This window comes from Coregonus lavaretus (genome assembly GCF_964263955.1).
Source record: "Coregonus lavaretus genome assembly, chromosome: 16".
NCBI classification, from domain to species: domain Eukaryota; kingdom Metazoa; phylum Chordata; class Actinopteri; order Salmoniformes; family Salmonidae; genus Coregonus; species Coregonus lavaretus.
In genome coordinates, this window is record NC_140003.1 from 24,321,590 (window position 1) to 24,335,738 (window position 14,149).

The 14,149-nt window shown below is 40.3% G+C and overlaps 1 protein-coding gene across 1 annotated transcript in view; it reads left to right on the plus strand.

Annotated features, from left to right (window-relative positions):
- Nucleotides 1-5,427, plus strand: part of LOC311143315 (CLIP-associating protein 1-B-like) — a 105,389-nt gene extending 99,962 nt beyond the window's left edge. The window contains exons 37-38 of the mRNA XM_084179145.1: nt 1,056-1,172; nt 2,994-5,427. Coding sequence (XP_084035271.1) covers nt 1,056-1,172; nt 2,994-3,080 — 204 coding nt within the window. The 3' untranslated portion in view covers nt 3,081-5,427. The remainder of the gene's footprint in view (nt 1-1,055; nt 1,173-2,993) is intronic.
- The last annotated feature ends 8,722 nt before the right edge of the window (nt 5,428-14,149 follow it).

A 14,149-nucleotide genomic window follows, 5' to 3' on the forward strand; every position in this document is an offset into this window, starting at 1 on the left:
CCTCCACGTCTCCTGATGTACTGGCCTGTCTCCTGGTAGCGCCTCCATGCTCTGGACACTACGCTGACAGACACAGCAAACCTTCTTGCCACAGCTCGCATTGATGTGCCATCCTGGATGAGCTGCACTACCTGAGCCACTTGTGTGGGTTGTAGACTCTGTCTCATGCTACCACTAGAGTGAAAGCACCGCCAGCATTCAAAAGTGACCAAAACATCAGCCAGGAAGCATAGGAACTGAGAAGTGGTCTGTGGTCACCACCTGCAAAACCAGTCCTTTATTGGGGGTGTCTTGCTAATTGCCTATAATTTCCACCTGTTGTCTATTCCATTTGCACAACAGCATGTGAAATGTATTGTCAATCAGTGTTGCTTCCTAAGTGGACAGTTTGATTTCACAGAAGTGTGATTGACTTGGAGTTACATTGTGTTGTTTAAGTGTTCCCTTTATTTTTTTGAGCAGTGTATTATGTTATTATATAGAATGCGGGTGGAGGGGGCATTGCGGGGGGAAAGTAGAAACATCCTTACAGTATCTGCACATATATCTGTTCATGTTGATATTTGGACTGTGGGAACAGTTATTTGTACCTGGAAATGTTTCTATGTAGGTGTGGAGTTGTGTATGGAGTGGTGGACAGACGGCAAAAGCCTCAATCATATTATGACTGCATAGCAAAATAAGTGTTTCTCTGTTTTCTTAGATCTAAATTTGTTTTAGTTCTGCAGATGACTTTGTTTAGAACTGTGAATGCAGGATTAGGGAATTTAAAGAAAATAAAGTTGAAAAATCCTTGGTAGTTTCTAGGCCTACACCATATTTGTTCATGTTCATATTTGGACAGTGGGAACAGTTTGCTTTATTTATACCTGGAAATGTTTGCCTGTACTCGGCCCCTGAGCACACACCTCTGCCACTCCTCCCACGTTCCCAATGACCTGTGGGCCACTCAGTGTGTATACGTGTGTGTGTGTTCACTCTTGTTTCTCCGTCTGTGTCTCCTGCTGGCAGCCTGTCCATTAATACTGATCATCGGTCTATCTATCTGTTCCCAGGGCTATGACAACACGGAGAGTAGTGTTCGCAAGGCTAGTGTGTTCTGTCTGGTGGCCATCTACTCCGTGATTGGAGAAGAGCTAAAACCACACCTGCAGCTACTCACGGGCAGCAAGGTACACTATCCACCACTGTCATGTGCTCGATCGCCATCTCAAAGTCCTGACAGACAGACCGACAGACAGACAGACACTACACCACACACTACACACACACACCAGTGTTAATTTTGGCAGCTATTTTAGATTTAGCTTTAGTCTTAGTCACATTTAGGTCATTTCATCATTCTTAGTTTTAGTTATTATCAGTCGAGTAAAACTCTGGATAATTTTTGTCTAGTTTCAGTCAATCATTTTTGTCATGATTTAGTCAATGCATTTTCCATAAGGTTTTGCATTTAGGCCAAGAAGTTTATTCCTTTGCTGTTTTTTTTTGCAGTATTACTTTAGTGCCTTTTTGCATACACAGGATAGGATGCATGTTTTGGAATATTTTTATTCTGTATTTTTTTATTCTACTTTTCACTCTGTCATTTAGGTCCTTATTGTGGAGTAACTACAATGCTGTTGATCCATCCTTAGTTTTCTCCCTTCACAACTATTGAACTCTGTAGCTGTTTTAAAATCACCAATGGCTTTATGGTGACATCCCTGAGCAGTTTCCTTCTGTCCTGCAGCTCAGTTCAGAAGGACAACTGAGTGTACAAAACATTAGGAACACCTGCTCTTTCCATGACATAGACTGACCAGGTGAATCCAGGTGAAAGCTATGAACCCTTATAGATGTCACCTGTTAAATCCACTCCAAGGATTTGTTAAGCCTTGAGACAATTGAGACATGGATTGTGTATGTGTGCCATTCAGAGGGTGAATGGGCAAGACAAAAGATTTAAGTGCCTTTGAACGGGGTATGGTAGTAGGTGCCAGGCACACTGGTTTGAGTTTGTCAAGAACTGCAACGCTTCTGGCATTTTCAAGCTCAACAGTTTCCCGTCTGTATCAAGAATGGTCCACCACCCAAAGGACATCCAGCCAACTTGACACAACTGCGGGAAGCATTGGGGTCAACATGGGCCAGCATCCCTGTGGAATGCTTTCGACACCTTCTAGTCCGTGCCCCGACGAATTGAGGCTGTTCTGAGGGCAAAAGGGGGTGCAACTCAATATTAGGAAAGTGTTCCTAATGTTTTGTACACTCCGTGTATATTTGTTGTGTCTGGGTGGTTTAATACATCATCCACAGCATAATTATTTACTTGACCATGAGATATTCAATTTCTGATTTGTTATTGTTACCCATCTACCAATCACTGCCCTTCTTTATGAAGCTTTCGAAAAGCTCCCTGGTCCTTGTAGTTGAATCTGTGCTTGAAATTCAATACTTGACTGAGGGACCTTACAGATGTTGTATTTCATGTCAACCGCTATTTTCTGAGTCCATGTAATTTAGTAAGTGATTTGTTAAGCCAAATGTTACTCCTGAACTAATTTAGGCTTGCCTAAACAAAAGGGGTGAATAATTTTGAGACAACTATATTTTAGTTATTTAATTTGTATTAATTTGTTAACATTTGTAGAATAATCTTTTCACTTTGACATTATGGAATATTTTGTGTAGATCAATGGGAAAAAAGATTGACTAAATCCATAGCAATCCCGCTTTGTCACGCAACAAAATGTGAAAAAATCCAAAGGGGTTGAATACTTACAATACCCACTGTAGCTCCAATCTGATTGGTCTAGATCAGGGGTGGGGTCAATTCCAGAGAAAGCAAACTGAAAATCCTGGTATTGGAATTTGACTGATTTGAAATGGAATTGACCCCAACCCTGGTCTAGACAACAGTGCCATTATTACCTCTCTTACCACTTCTCCTTGCTCCACCATGATAATAACAATGTTTTAACATACAATATAATATAATGTTCTTCTTGCAGATGAAGCTGCTGAACTTGTACATCAAGAGGGCCCAGACGACCAACAGCAACAGCAGCAGTTCCTCGGATGTGTCCTCACACAGCTAACTGTAGGAGGGATCGGCCTGTCTGTACTTTGCATCTGAATTAGGGGATATAGGTTCTGTCCCAAATGGCACCCTATTCCCTGTATAGGCCACTACGTTTGGGCCCTGGTCAAAAGTAGTGTACTATATTGGGAATAGGGTGCCATTTGGGACAGAGACATAGTTGTGCCTCTTCCAGACCTCTCCATTCCTGAGATTCTCTTCTCTCCTTCACCACGCTGGACTCCTCTTTTGCTCCCAGCTTTTTCTTTATTTTCTCTCCAGTGAATTTGTCCTTTCATTTGTCATCAGATTTCTTTCTCCCCGTTTTGTAGATTTTTTGTTATTTTAAAAGAGGTCTGGGTATAGGGTGGTTTAACGCTTTTTGACTTCTCTATAAGAGTGAATGGGAGTCAAGCTACTGTACATATGCGTCAACCCTCTATTTTGCTGTCATTTTTTATAATCTAACTTTGGATGCTTATTTGGTTGAGCATTCAAAAAGTAACTGGAGGAGATAGGCGAAACCAGGAGTTATGATATGGTCCAATAACAATGATATGGTCCAATAGCAAATAACACCCTGAAATTGATTCAGAAGAAGAAGAAAAACACATCCCTTCAAAATGCAGTTGTACTGTAGTTGAACGAATGAATTCCTTCACATTTAACAAGGAAGGCCCATTGAGGTCAGAATACCTCTTTCCCATGGGGACCACATGGCATTCAGTTTGTGATAAACTAAGAATCATATGGCTGGCCCAGTGATGATACAAAGCCCTGATATAAACCAGGCTGAAGACTTGGGTTTGGGAACATTGAAAACCAAATATGGCAGCAATTGAAATTAGTAGAATGAGTAGTAATCTCACTGTTTTTCTTTATAAACTGAAGGATGGTGTCATAAAATCCTATAAACATTTTAATTTGAACATTTTAATTTGAACATTTTAAGTTAGCCAATTATGAAGCCTCACTTACGCCCAGGTAGGCTAACACTATGTTTTATTATTATTATTATCTATTAGTTTGGGAGAATTTACGGCGGAAACATTGTCAGAGGCCAACTTGCAGCTAATAGCTTGTCTCTAACCTGAGAAAAATCCCCTGAATCAATGAAGTGAAATTGAATGGATCCCTCCCAACTCATAAAATTAGAATGAGTGTTCTCAACCTACTCAATGACCATGTTGCTAATGATGTCAGACACTGAATGGATGGGCCATTATCAGTCATGACAACAAACAACGTTGTCAGTAAAAACACTAAACAAATCCAAAGTGTCACATTTATTTATTCCCCCCCTTTTTCCACCTGTGTAGCCAGATTATGGCATTTTACTTGTTAACTATGATGCTGCTGCTTATAACGTGTACTTGTCTGATAAGTAAAAACCCTACACTTGTAGATAATGCAAACGCTACAGGCTCGGTTTCGGAAGGAGATCAGTGCATTCATTGAGACAGAATCTAAAGAAACTACAGGCTGGTTTCCCGGACACAGATTAATCCTAGTCCTGGATTAGAAACTATTCTCAATGGAGAATATCAATTGAAAGTGTGTTTTAGTCCAAATCTTAATCTGTGTCCAGGAAACCGGCCCTACCAGGCCTTATGTTCATTTTCCACAGTAATATTTGGATCACTTGTACTGTTGAAAGGAGAGGATGGATGTACATACAGAAGCTCTCAGATCTTAAAAATGTGAAACCATTACCCCATGAACTACACTAAACAAGCTTGCAAACAGATACAAAAATATTCACCATGATGATGCGAATATAAGTTGTTTATAATAATACAGTATTACACACTTCTTCTCGTCACCTTCCCTTCACGTAACTACAGCTTTTGCAATAAAGAAAATACCATGATGAGCAAACTTAAGTATTTTGTACATAACTTTTGATCAATCACTGCTTCGCAACTTTCATGAAATGAAATAAAAAGATTGGCTATCACTTTTTTGCTCATTAGCGAATTAGCTTGCATGTTTTTGGGCAGCACATCCACTTGGTGCTGCCTTAAATCGATGGGTCCTGTTTTGGCTATTGAAGTGCACTTGTAACCTCATCAGTTTGGTCAGCCTTTACAACAATTAAGTTATTATTTTGGTAGGGGAGGAAGACACCTAGCCGCAATACACTCACGGAGCTCTGTAAGTTGACCAAAACTTAACAATGTCTCTGTCTGCCCTAGAAAATTATGTACACTGTACAGGGCATAACCGTCTCAAGATGCCAAGCAGACATGTACAGTACTGTAAAAGCATCCTAGTTCTCCTTTAGTACAGTACTACATATTTGGGCATGTGGCTTTGTAAGGTACACTGTGTGTGTGCCTTGGTACTTAACCCTCCCGTTGTCCTAGGGTCAAAATGACCCGCCACTGTGTTGAACCAACTTTATTTAATTTTTATATTTTTGGGATCATTTGTGAGAAGGAGGCAGTGAGACTTTAAAGAAAGTATCACTGCCTCCTTCTCACAAATGATCCAAAAAATATAAAAATTAAATAAAGTTGGTTCAACACAGTGGCGGGTCATTTTGACCCTAGGACAACGGGAGGGTTAAGTACAGTATCTGGCAACTATTCCCATCTGCTGAACAGTTTCAAATCACTTTTTTTAGTTTTTTTAGTTATTCTTATCAAATGGGGCCATCATCCTTTTACAAGTATGTTAGTTTTATTTTATTGCGTGTGAGGGAGAAGCCAGTAATTTTGGAACAGGCATAAAGTACTGTATTGGCTGATGACCCATGAAGATCTGGCTCATTTACTGTCCACATTATCTACTGATGATGATCACTAAGAGAAGGTATTCCTAGCAATCTGTTCACTATGCATGTCATTATTTGTGTTTGTTTTGTCATGTAAGATTCATATCTGTATTTATATAATTGTTTTTTTGTTTTTCATGACAACTTGTACAGAAGGGTTTCGTTAACATCCACCTGTGATAGATGATTTGCAACAATGTAAATTTGTTTGCTCTAGAAATAAACAACCATGAAAGTTGATTCACTTGTTATAATATACTTTATATAAGTTGGTCTTTCTAGATTTAGTTGATCCACTTTGACTCAAGTGGCAGCAGTATCAGTAGCATTGTTTGCAGGTGGATTGCTCAGTCTCCCATTCATTTACAGAGTTGAGTGCCGAGGTGTGCTTAGTTCTTCTGTCTAAATATTAACATTAACCCACCGTTTTAGCCAAATTATTTTACATGAAGATAGTTCTGACTGTGCTTGTCATCAGACTGTTATTCAATAAACTCCAGAAAAATAAGATTAGATTTTAGGCTACCACTACTACGGGGCAGGGGAGGTGTGTCAGACTGTGGCACCCTAATCCCTATATAGTGCACTACATTTGACCACAGCCATATGGGTCCGGGTCAAAAGTAGTGCACTATATTGGGAATAGGGTGCCATTTGGGACATATTCAGTGAGTCCCAGTCTGCTTCTCAAAGGTCATGTAAGGTATGCTAATAAGTTGAAAGTGATGTCATACCGGGTATATACAGTGGGGGAAAAAAGTATTTAGTCAGCCACCAATTGTGCAAGTTCTCCCACTTAAAAAGATTAGAGAGGCCTGTAATTTTCATCATAGGTACACGTCAACTATGACAGACAAATTGAGAAAAGAAAATCCAGAAAATCACATTGTAGGATGTCTTCTTAAACACAACATAGAGCATGCATGCACTCTATACACTAGGAAAAATACATTTGTCATTTGCTAGCAACGCACTTAGTAACTAAGTAACTGCTTTATTAAACAGTGCATAGTATAACTGACACACCGGATGCACGTACATACAGTGGGGAGAACAAGTATTTGATACACTGCCGATATTGCAGGTTTTCCTACTTACAAAGCATGTAGCGGTCTGTAATTTTTATCATAGGTACACTTCAACTGTGAGAGACGGAATCTGAAACAAAAATCCAGAAAATCACATTGTATGATTTTTAAGTAATTAATTTGCATTTTATTGCATGACATACGTATTTGATACATCAGAAAAGCAGAACTTAATATTTGGTACAGAAACCTTTGTTTGCAATTACAGAGATCATACGTTTCCTGTAGGTCTTGACCAGGTTTGCACACACTGCAGCAGGGATTTTGGCCCACTCCTCCATACAGACCTTCTCCAGATCCTTCAGGTTTCGGGGCTGTCGCTGGGCAATACGGACTTTCAGCTCCCTCCAAAGATTTTCTATTGGGTTCAGGTCTGGAGACTGGCTAGGCCACTCCAGGACCTTGAGATGCTTCTTACGGAGCCACTCCTTAGTTTCCCTGGCTGTGTGTTTCGGGTCGTTGTCATGCTGGAAGACCCAGCCACGACCCATCTTCAATGCTCTTACTGAGGGAAGGAGGTTGTTGGCCAAGATCTCGCGATACATGGCCCCATCCGTCCTCCCCTCAATACGGTGCAGTCGTCCTGTCCTCTTTGCAGAAAAGCATCCCCAAAGAATTATGTTTCCACCTCCATGCTTCACAGTTGGGATAGTGTTCTTGGGGTTGTACTCATCCTTCTTCTTCCTCCAAACACGGTGAGTGGAGTTTAGACCAAAAAGCTATATTTTTGTCTCATCAGACTACATGACCTTCTCCCATTCCTCCTCTGGATCATCCAGATGGTCATTGGCAAACTTCAGACGGGCCTGGACATGCACTGGCTTGAGCAGGGGGACCTTGCGTGCGCTGCAGGATTTTAATCCATGACGGCGTAGTGTGTTACTAATGGTTTTCTTTGAGACTGTGGTCCCAGCTCTCTTCAGGTCATTGACCAGGTCCTGCCATGTAGTTCTGGGCTGATCCCTCACCTTCCTCATGATCATTGATGCCCCACGAGGTGAGATCTTGCATGGAGCCCCAGACCGAGGGTGATTGACCGTCATCTTGAACTTCTTCCATTTTCTAATAATTGCACCAACAGTTGTTGCCTTCTCACCAAATAAAATCCAACTAAAATCAAATAAAATTTTATTGGCCACATGCGCCGAATACAACAGGTGCAGACATTACAGTGAAATGCTTACTTACAGCCCTTAACCAACAGTGCATTTATTTTCAACAAAAAAGTGTTGAGAAAAAAAGAGCAGAAGTAAAATAACAGTAGGGAGGCTATATATACAGGGGGGTACCGGTGCAGAGTCAATGTGCGGGGGCACCGGTTAGTTGAGGTAGTTGAAGTAATATGTACATGTGGGTAGAGTTAAAGTGACTATGCATAAATAATTAACAGAGTAGCAGCAGCATAAAAAGATGGGGTGGGGGGGCAGTGCAAATAGTCTGGGTAGCCATGATTAGCTGTTCAGGAGTCTAATGGCTTGGGGGTAGAAGCTGTTGAGAAGTCTTTTGGACCTAGACTTGGCACTCCGGCACCGCTTGCCGTGCGGTAACAGAGAGAACAGTCTATGACTAGGGTGGCTGGAGTCTTTGACAATTTTGAGGGCCTTCCTCTGACACCGCCTGGTATAGAGGTCCTGGATGGCAGGACGCTTGGCCCCAGTGATGTACTGGGCCGTACGCACTACCCTCTGTAGTGCCTTGCGGTCGGAGGCCAAGCAGTTGCCATACCAGGCGGTGATGCAACCAGTCAGGATGCTCTCGATGGTGCAGCTGTAGAATTTTTTGAGGATCTGAGGACCCATGCCAAATCTTTTCAGTCTCCTGAGGGGGAATAGGCTTTGTCGTGCCCTCTTCACGACTGTCTTGGTGTGTTTGGACCATGATAGTTCGTTGGTGATGTGGACACCAAGGAACTTGAAGCTCTCAACCTGTTCCACTACAGCCCTGTCGATGAGAATGGGGGCATGCTCAGTCCTCTTTTTTTTCCTGTAGTCCACAATCATCTCCTTTGTCTTGGTCACGTTGAGGGAGAGGTTGTTATCCTGGCACCACACGGCCAGGTCTCTGACCTCCTCCCTATAGGCTGTCTCATCGTTGTCGGTGATCAGGCCTACCACTGTTGTGTCGTCGGCAAACGTAATGATGGCGTTGGAGTCGTGCCTGGCCATGCAGTCACGGGTGAACAGGGAGTACAGGAGGGGACTGAGCATGCACCACTGAGGGGCCCCCGTGTTGAGGATTAGTGTGGCAGATGTGTTGTTACCTACCCTTACCACGTGGGGACGGCCCGTCAGGAAGTCCAGGATCCAGTTGCAGAGGGAGGTGTTTAGTCCCAGGATCCTTAGCTTAGTGATGAGCTTTGAGGGCATGCGCTTTGAGGGCACCAAGCTGGTTGCCTATTGTCCTGTAGCCCATCCCAGCCTTGTGCAGGTCTACAATTTTATCCCTGATGTCCTTACACAGCTCTCTGGTCTTGGCCATTGTGGAGAGGTTGGAGTCTGTTTGATTGAGTGTGTGGAAAGGTGTCTTTTATACAGGTAACGAGTTCAAACAGGTGCAGTTAATACAGGTAATGAGTGGAGAACAGGAGGGCTTCTTAAAGAAAAACTAACAGGTCTGTGAGAGCCTGAATTCTTACTGGTTGGTAGGTGATCAAATACTTATGTCATGCAATAAAATGCAAATTAATTAATTAAAAATCATACAATGTGATTTTCTGGATTTTTGCGTCTCTCACAGTTGAAGTGTACCTATGATAAAAAATTACAGACCTCTACATGCTTTGTAAGTAGGAAAACCTGCAAAATCGGCAGTGTATCAAATACTTGTTCTCCCCACTGTAAGCCTGTAGCAGGGTGCTGGCCAGCAAACTTATGAGAGAGCTAGCAGACCTACCTGTGGAAGTGACAGACCAGAGTGCCGTACCCAACTCCCATTATCTGTTTCTTGTTATACCATAAACGCCGCACTGGAAAACATGTTGTTTTGGCACAACCAGCCCGAGCCCTACCATCAGCATTCAACTGCAAGTTATATTCGGTAAGTGGACATCTCCAATCAGGAAACGTTTGTATTTTTTGAAGACATTTTTATCATCAGAAAGGTTTGGTGCAATGGAGAAAAACGTGACTTTTTTTTCTTAAATTCTTAATTTCAAGGGGACTGAAAGTAACAATAATTGTTTATTAGCGCACTAAGGCCATGACATCCTCAATTTATTAAACTTCTTTGACTATTTTCATCATTGTCACACTTGAGTCTTGCTTGCATGATCTTAGGCCAAGGCCTTGCAAATGAACCTATTCCAATGCACTTCGGATATAAATATAACGTGCAATGTGATTATGCACCTTGGCCAAGAGGTGCTGATAAGATAGAAAGCTCTGGCTGACCATTGAGAAGCCTCTGACTTATTTGTGCTTTGATAAATCTTCTAATAATCAACCACACCTTTCCCTCCCCTCTTTCTCTGCTCTCTCTAGAGATACTTTGGCACCTTTCCTCAAACACGATGAGGAACGACACTCAACAGAAAATAGCGCCAAACTGTCTCCTTTTCAATATGTTCTATGTGCAGCCACCTCGCCCGCTGTAAAACTGCAAGAAACTCTGACTTATCTAAGCCAAGGTAACTGTCTGTCTGTCTTTCTTACTAAATGCATATGTTGTTGGATGGGATTGAAGAACTCATGTCATGTCATTGAGTGTAGGCCCACTCAGAAGAACATTCTCCCTCAGCACAGATAAAATGTGGGGGAAACATCACTATTAAACAAAGCAACAGCATCACATACAACTTCAAGCTCATCTTTAGGAAAAGGAAGTGAATGTATTGGTCATTCGCTCCTTGTTTTTTTTGTTTTTTTTACTACCCACACAAGATGACACATTTCTGTAAATCTTTTTCAGCTTATTTATGCAGACACACAATTCCCCTTTAAATAGTCCCACATTAAGAATCTTACATTTCTAAATATTCAATTTTTGATATTCCACTTTAGTTATTCCACTTTAGTTTATGAAATCTTTAACTGCGTTTTCCCACCTTGTTCTCATCTTCCTATTCTCTCTTGTGGTCTAATTTACCATCATCCATTGGATTTTTGTATTATATATTTATTGGTTCAGTATATATTGCCTATTAGATGGCCATTTACCCAAAGTTACTAGATTAGTTACACATTTCAGTTAATGGAATTGGAAACTATTGGTACACTAGAAACAAATAATTCAAACACATTTTTTAGAAGTTAGTAGTCTACTATGTAAACCTACCTGACTAAAAGATAACTATATGTTTATATGATATGATTATTGCGCAGAAGCACTTGCTTGCTAGGATGGATATTGTAACAGTAAATTGCAAAGTAAAGATTAGCAGCTTACAATTGGCGGGCTCAATGTGGTTGAAAACTTGTAGGGGTACTGCAAGAGCTCTCCAGGGGCTCCGCCTGACTTTTAAAGTGTTTTAAAAAGAAAAGGTGTTTCCTTGAATACATTCCTATTCCTACACTGCCCATTCCCTGATTAATTGATTTAAAATTTTTCAATTTTAATCAGGTTTGTTTTAATGTTTTAAAATGTAGGTCAGTCCTACAAAATCTGTATGCTTAACAGAAAACTAGTGGAGTATAAAGATATAAGCAGCAAATGTGTAAAGGTAGGTTAATTGTATTGTGTATGTATTTTTGACTTTCATGTGACATATTCCCTGACCTTTTCTTCTTTATCTGTTTATATGTATTCTCCATTTCCTGAAACTGTCAACACACAGGTGACTCCTCAACCCTCTTCTTTCCACTTCGGGGGTTGGGCGGTTGCCATCTTTGAAAACTTCTGAACTTAGACACCACTACACACGCAACTCAGTTCAGCTCACCCTACAACACACCAGCTTTGTCACACAACACATCACTTACCTTCAAGTTGTCTTTCTTGTTTTCTCTTTTTACATACGTTTATCTTACGTACAATTCTGCTTTCTGGGACTTATTCATAAAGTTTTGACATCTTTTTACACTGTTGAAATGTATTTATTTTATTTTTCAAATGTGAAATGTAAATCAAGAATGTTTATCTTATAGCAAGGAAATTAGGACAATCCTTTGTTTTATATCTTCAGTAAGACACTTTTTGTTTGTTGTAAAGGAAACCTTGTTTAACTTTATTTCATTATTTGAAAAAGAACAAGTGGTATATTGAAGATGCCATTGGTTTATGAATAACACCCATTAGTACAACTCAAGTTGCCACTGTATGCACATTTTGTTGCAGGTTGTTATAATATGTTGGATCTACAGTGAGGGAAAAAAGTTTTTGATCCCCTGCTGATTTTGTATGTTTGCCCACTGACAAAGAAATTATCAGTCTATAATTTTAATGGTAGGTTTATTTGAACAGTGAGAGACAGAATAACAACAAAAAAATCCAGAAAAACGCATGTCAAAAATGTTATAAATTGATTTGCATTTGAATGAGGGAAATAAGTATTTGACCCCCTCTCAATCAGAAAGATTTCTGGCTCCCAGGTGTCTTTTATACAGGTAACGAGCTGAGATTAGGAGCACACTCTTAATACACATAGTATACACCATCCAACGAAATGCTTACTTTCAGGTTCCTTCTCTACAATGCAACAACAATAAGAAGTAATAAAATATAAGAATACGAACATAAAGTAAATGGCTCAGTAGAATAGAACATGTCAGCGTTCCAAACGGGACATTATTTGTCTTTTTACCTAAACATGCAAAGGCCATCAGATAGAATTCATAGCAAGCAGCCTCTATAGCAAAATGTGTAGAATAGCATGAGATTAGATATAAAACGGCACATTTTTCTCTCTGCCCCATGGCAAAATGTGTAGAATTGCAGGAAATTTACTTTAAAACAGCTACATTTTCTCTCAGCCTCATGGCAAAATATGTAAAATATCATGAAGATTTGCTTTAAAACTGCAATGTTTTCTCTTTGCCCCATGGCAATTTTTTTTTATTGCGGGAAGTTAGCATAAGTATAATACAGGAAGGCACAATTTATAGTCCAATATTTACGTGTTTTGAGGAAGGGAGGATTGGGGGGCAAGTTTTTAAATTGTGCACTATTTAATTAGCTATTATAATAAGAGTCTGGTTGCAGCAGGTAAGTGTGTGTGTGTGTGTGTGTGTGTGTGTACACGTTTTACTATACTTGTGAGTGCCAGAAGTAGTCACAAGAATAGTAAACTAACTAGAATTCAGAGAAGTGAGGAGGCTATTTTAGGCTTAGGGGTTAGGTTTAGGCTTAGTGGATGTGGGTTGTGTTTGTGCATGTGTGCTAACTCCTCACCTATCTGGATGAATTGAACTATTTCATAGACTTGAATTGTTGATCTTGAGGCAAATATAGGACATATCTATATATACACTACCAGTCAAAGGTTTGGACACACCTACTCATTCAAGGGTTTTTCTTTATTTTTACAATTTTTTACATTGTAGAAAAATAGTGAAGACATCAAAACTATGAAATAACACATATGGAATCATGTAGTAACCAAAAAAGTGTTAAACAAATCAAAATATATTTTATATTTGAGATTCTTCAAATAGCCACCCTTTGCCTTGATGACAGCTTTGCACACTCTTGGCATTCTCTCAACCAGCTTCATGAGGTAGTCACCTGGAATGGATTTCAATTAACAGGTGTGCCTTCTTAAAAGTTAATTTGTGCAATTTCTTTCCTTCTTAATGCGTTTGAACCAGTCAATTGTGTTGTGACAAGGTAGGGGGGGTATACAGAAGATAGCACTATTTGATAAAAGACCAAGTCCATATTATGGCAAGAATAGCTCATATAAGCAAAGAGAAAACAACAGTCCATCATTACTTTAAGACATGAAGGTCAGTCAATACTGAAAATGTCAAGAACTTTGAAAGTTTCTTCAAGTGCAGTCGCAAAAACCATCAAGCGCTATGATGAAACTGGCTCTCATGAGGACCGCCACAGGATTGGAAGACCCAGAGTTACCTCTGCTGCAGAGGAGAAGTTCATTCGAGTTACCAGCCTCAGAAATTGCAGCCCAAATAAATGCATCACAGAGTTCAAATAACAGACACATCTCAACATCAACTGTTCAGAGGGGACTGTGTGAATCAGGCCTTCATGGTCGAATTGTTGCAAAGAAACCAATACTAAAGGACACCAATAATAAGAAGAGACCTGCTTGGGCAAAGAAACATGAGCAAT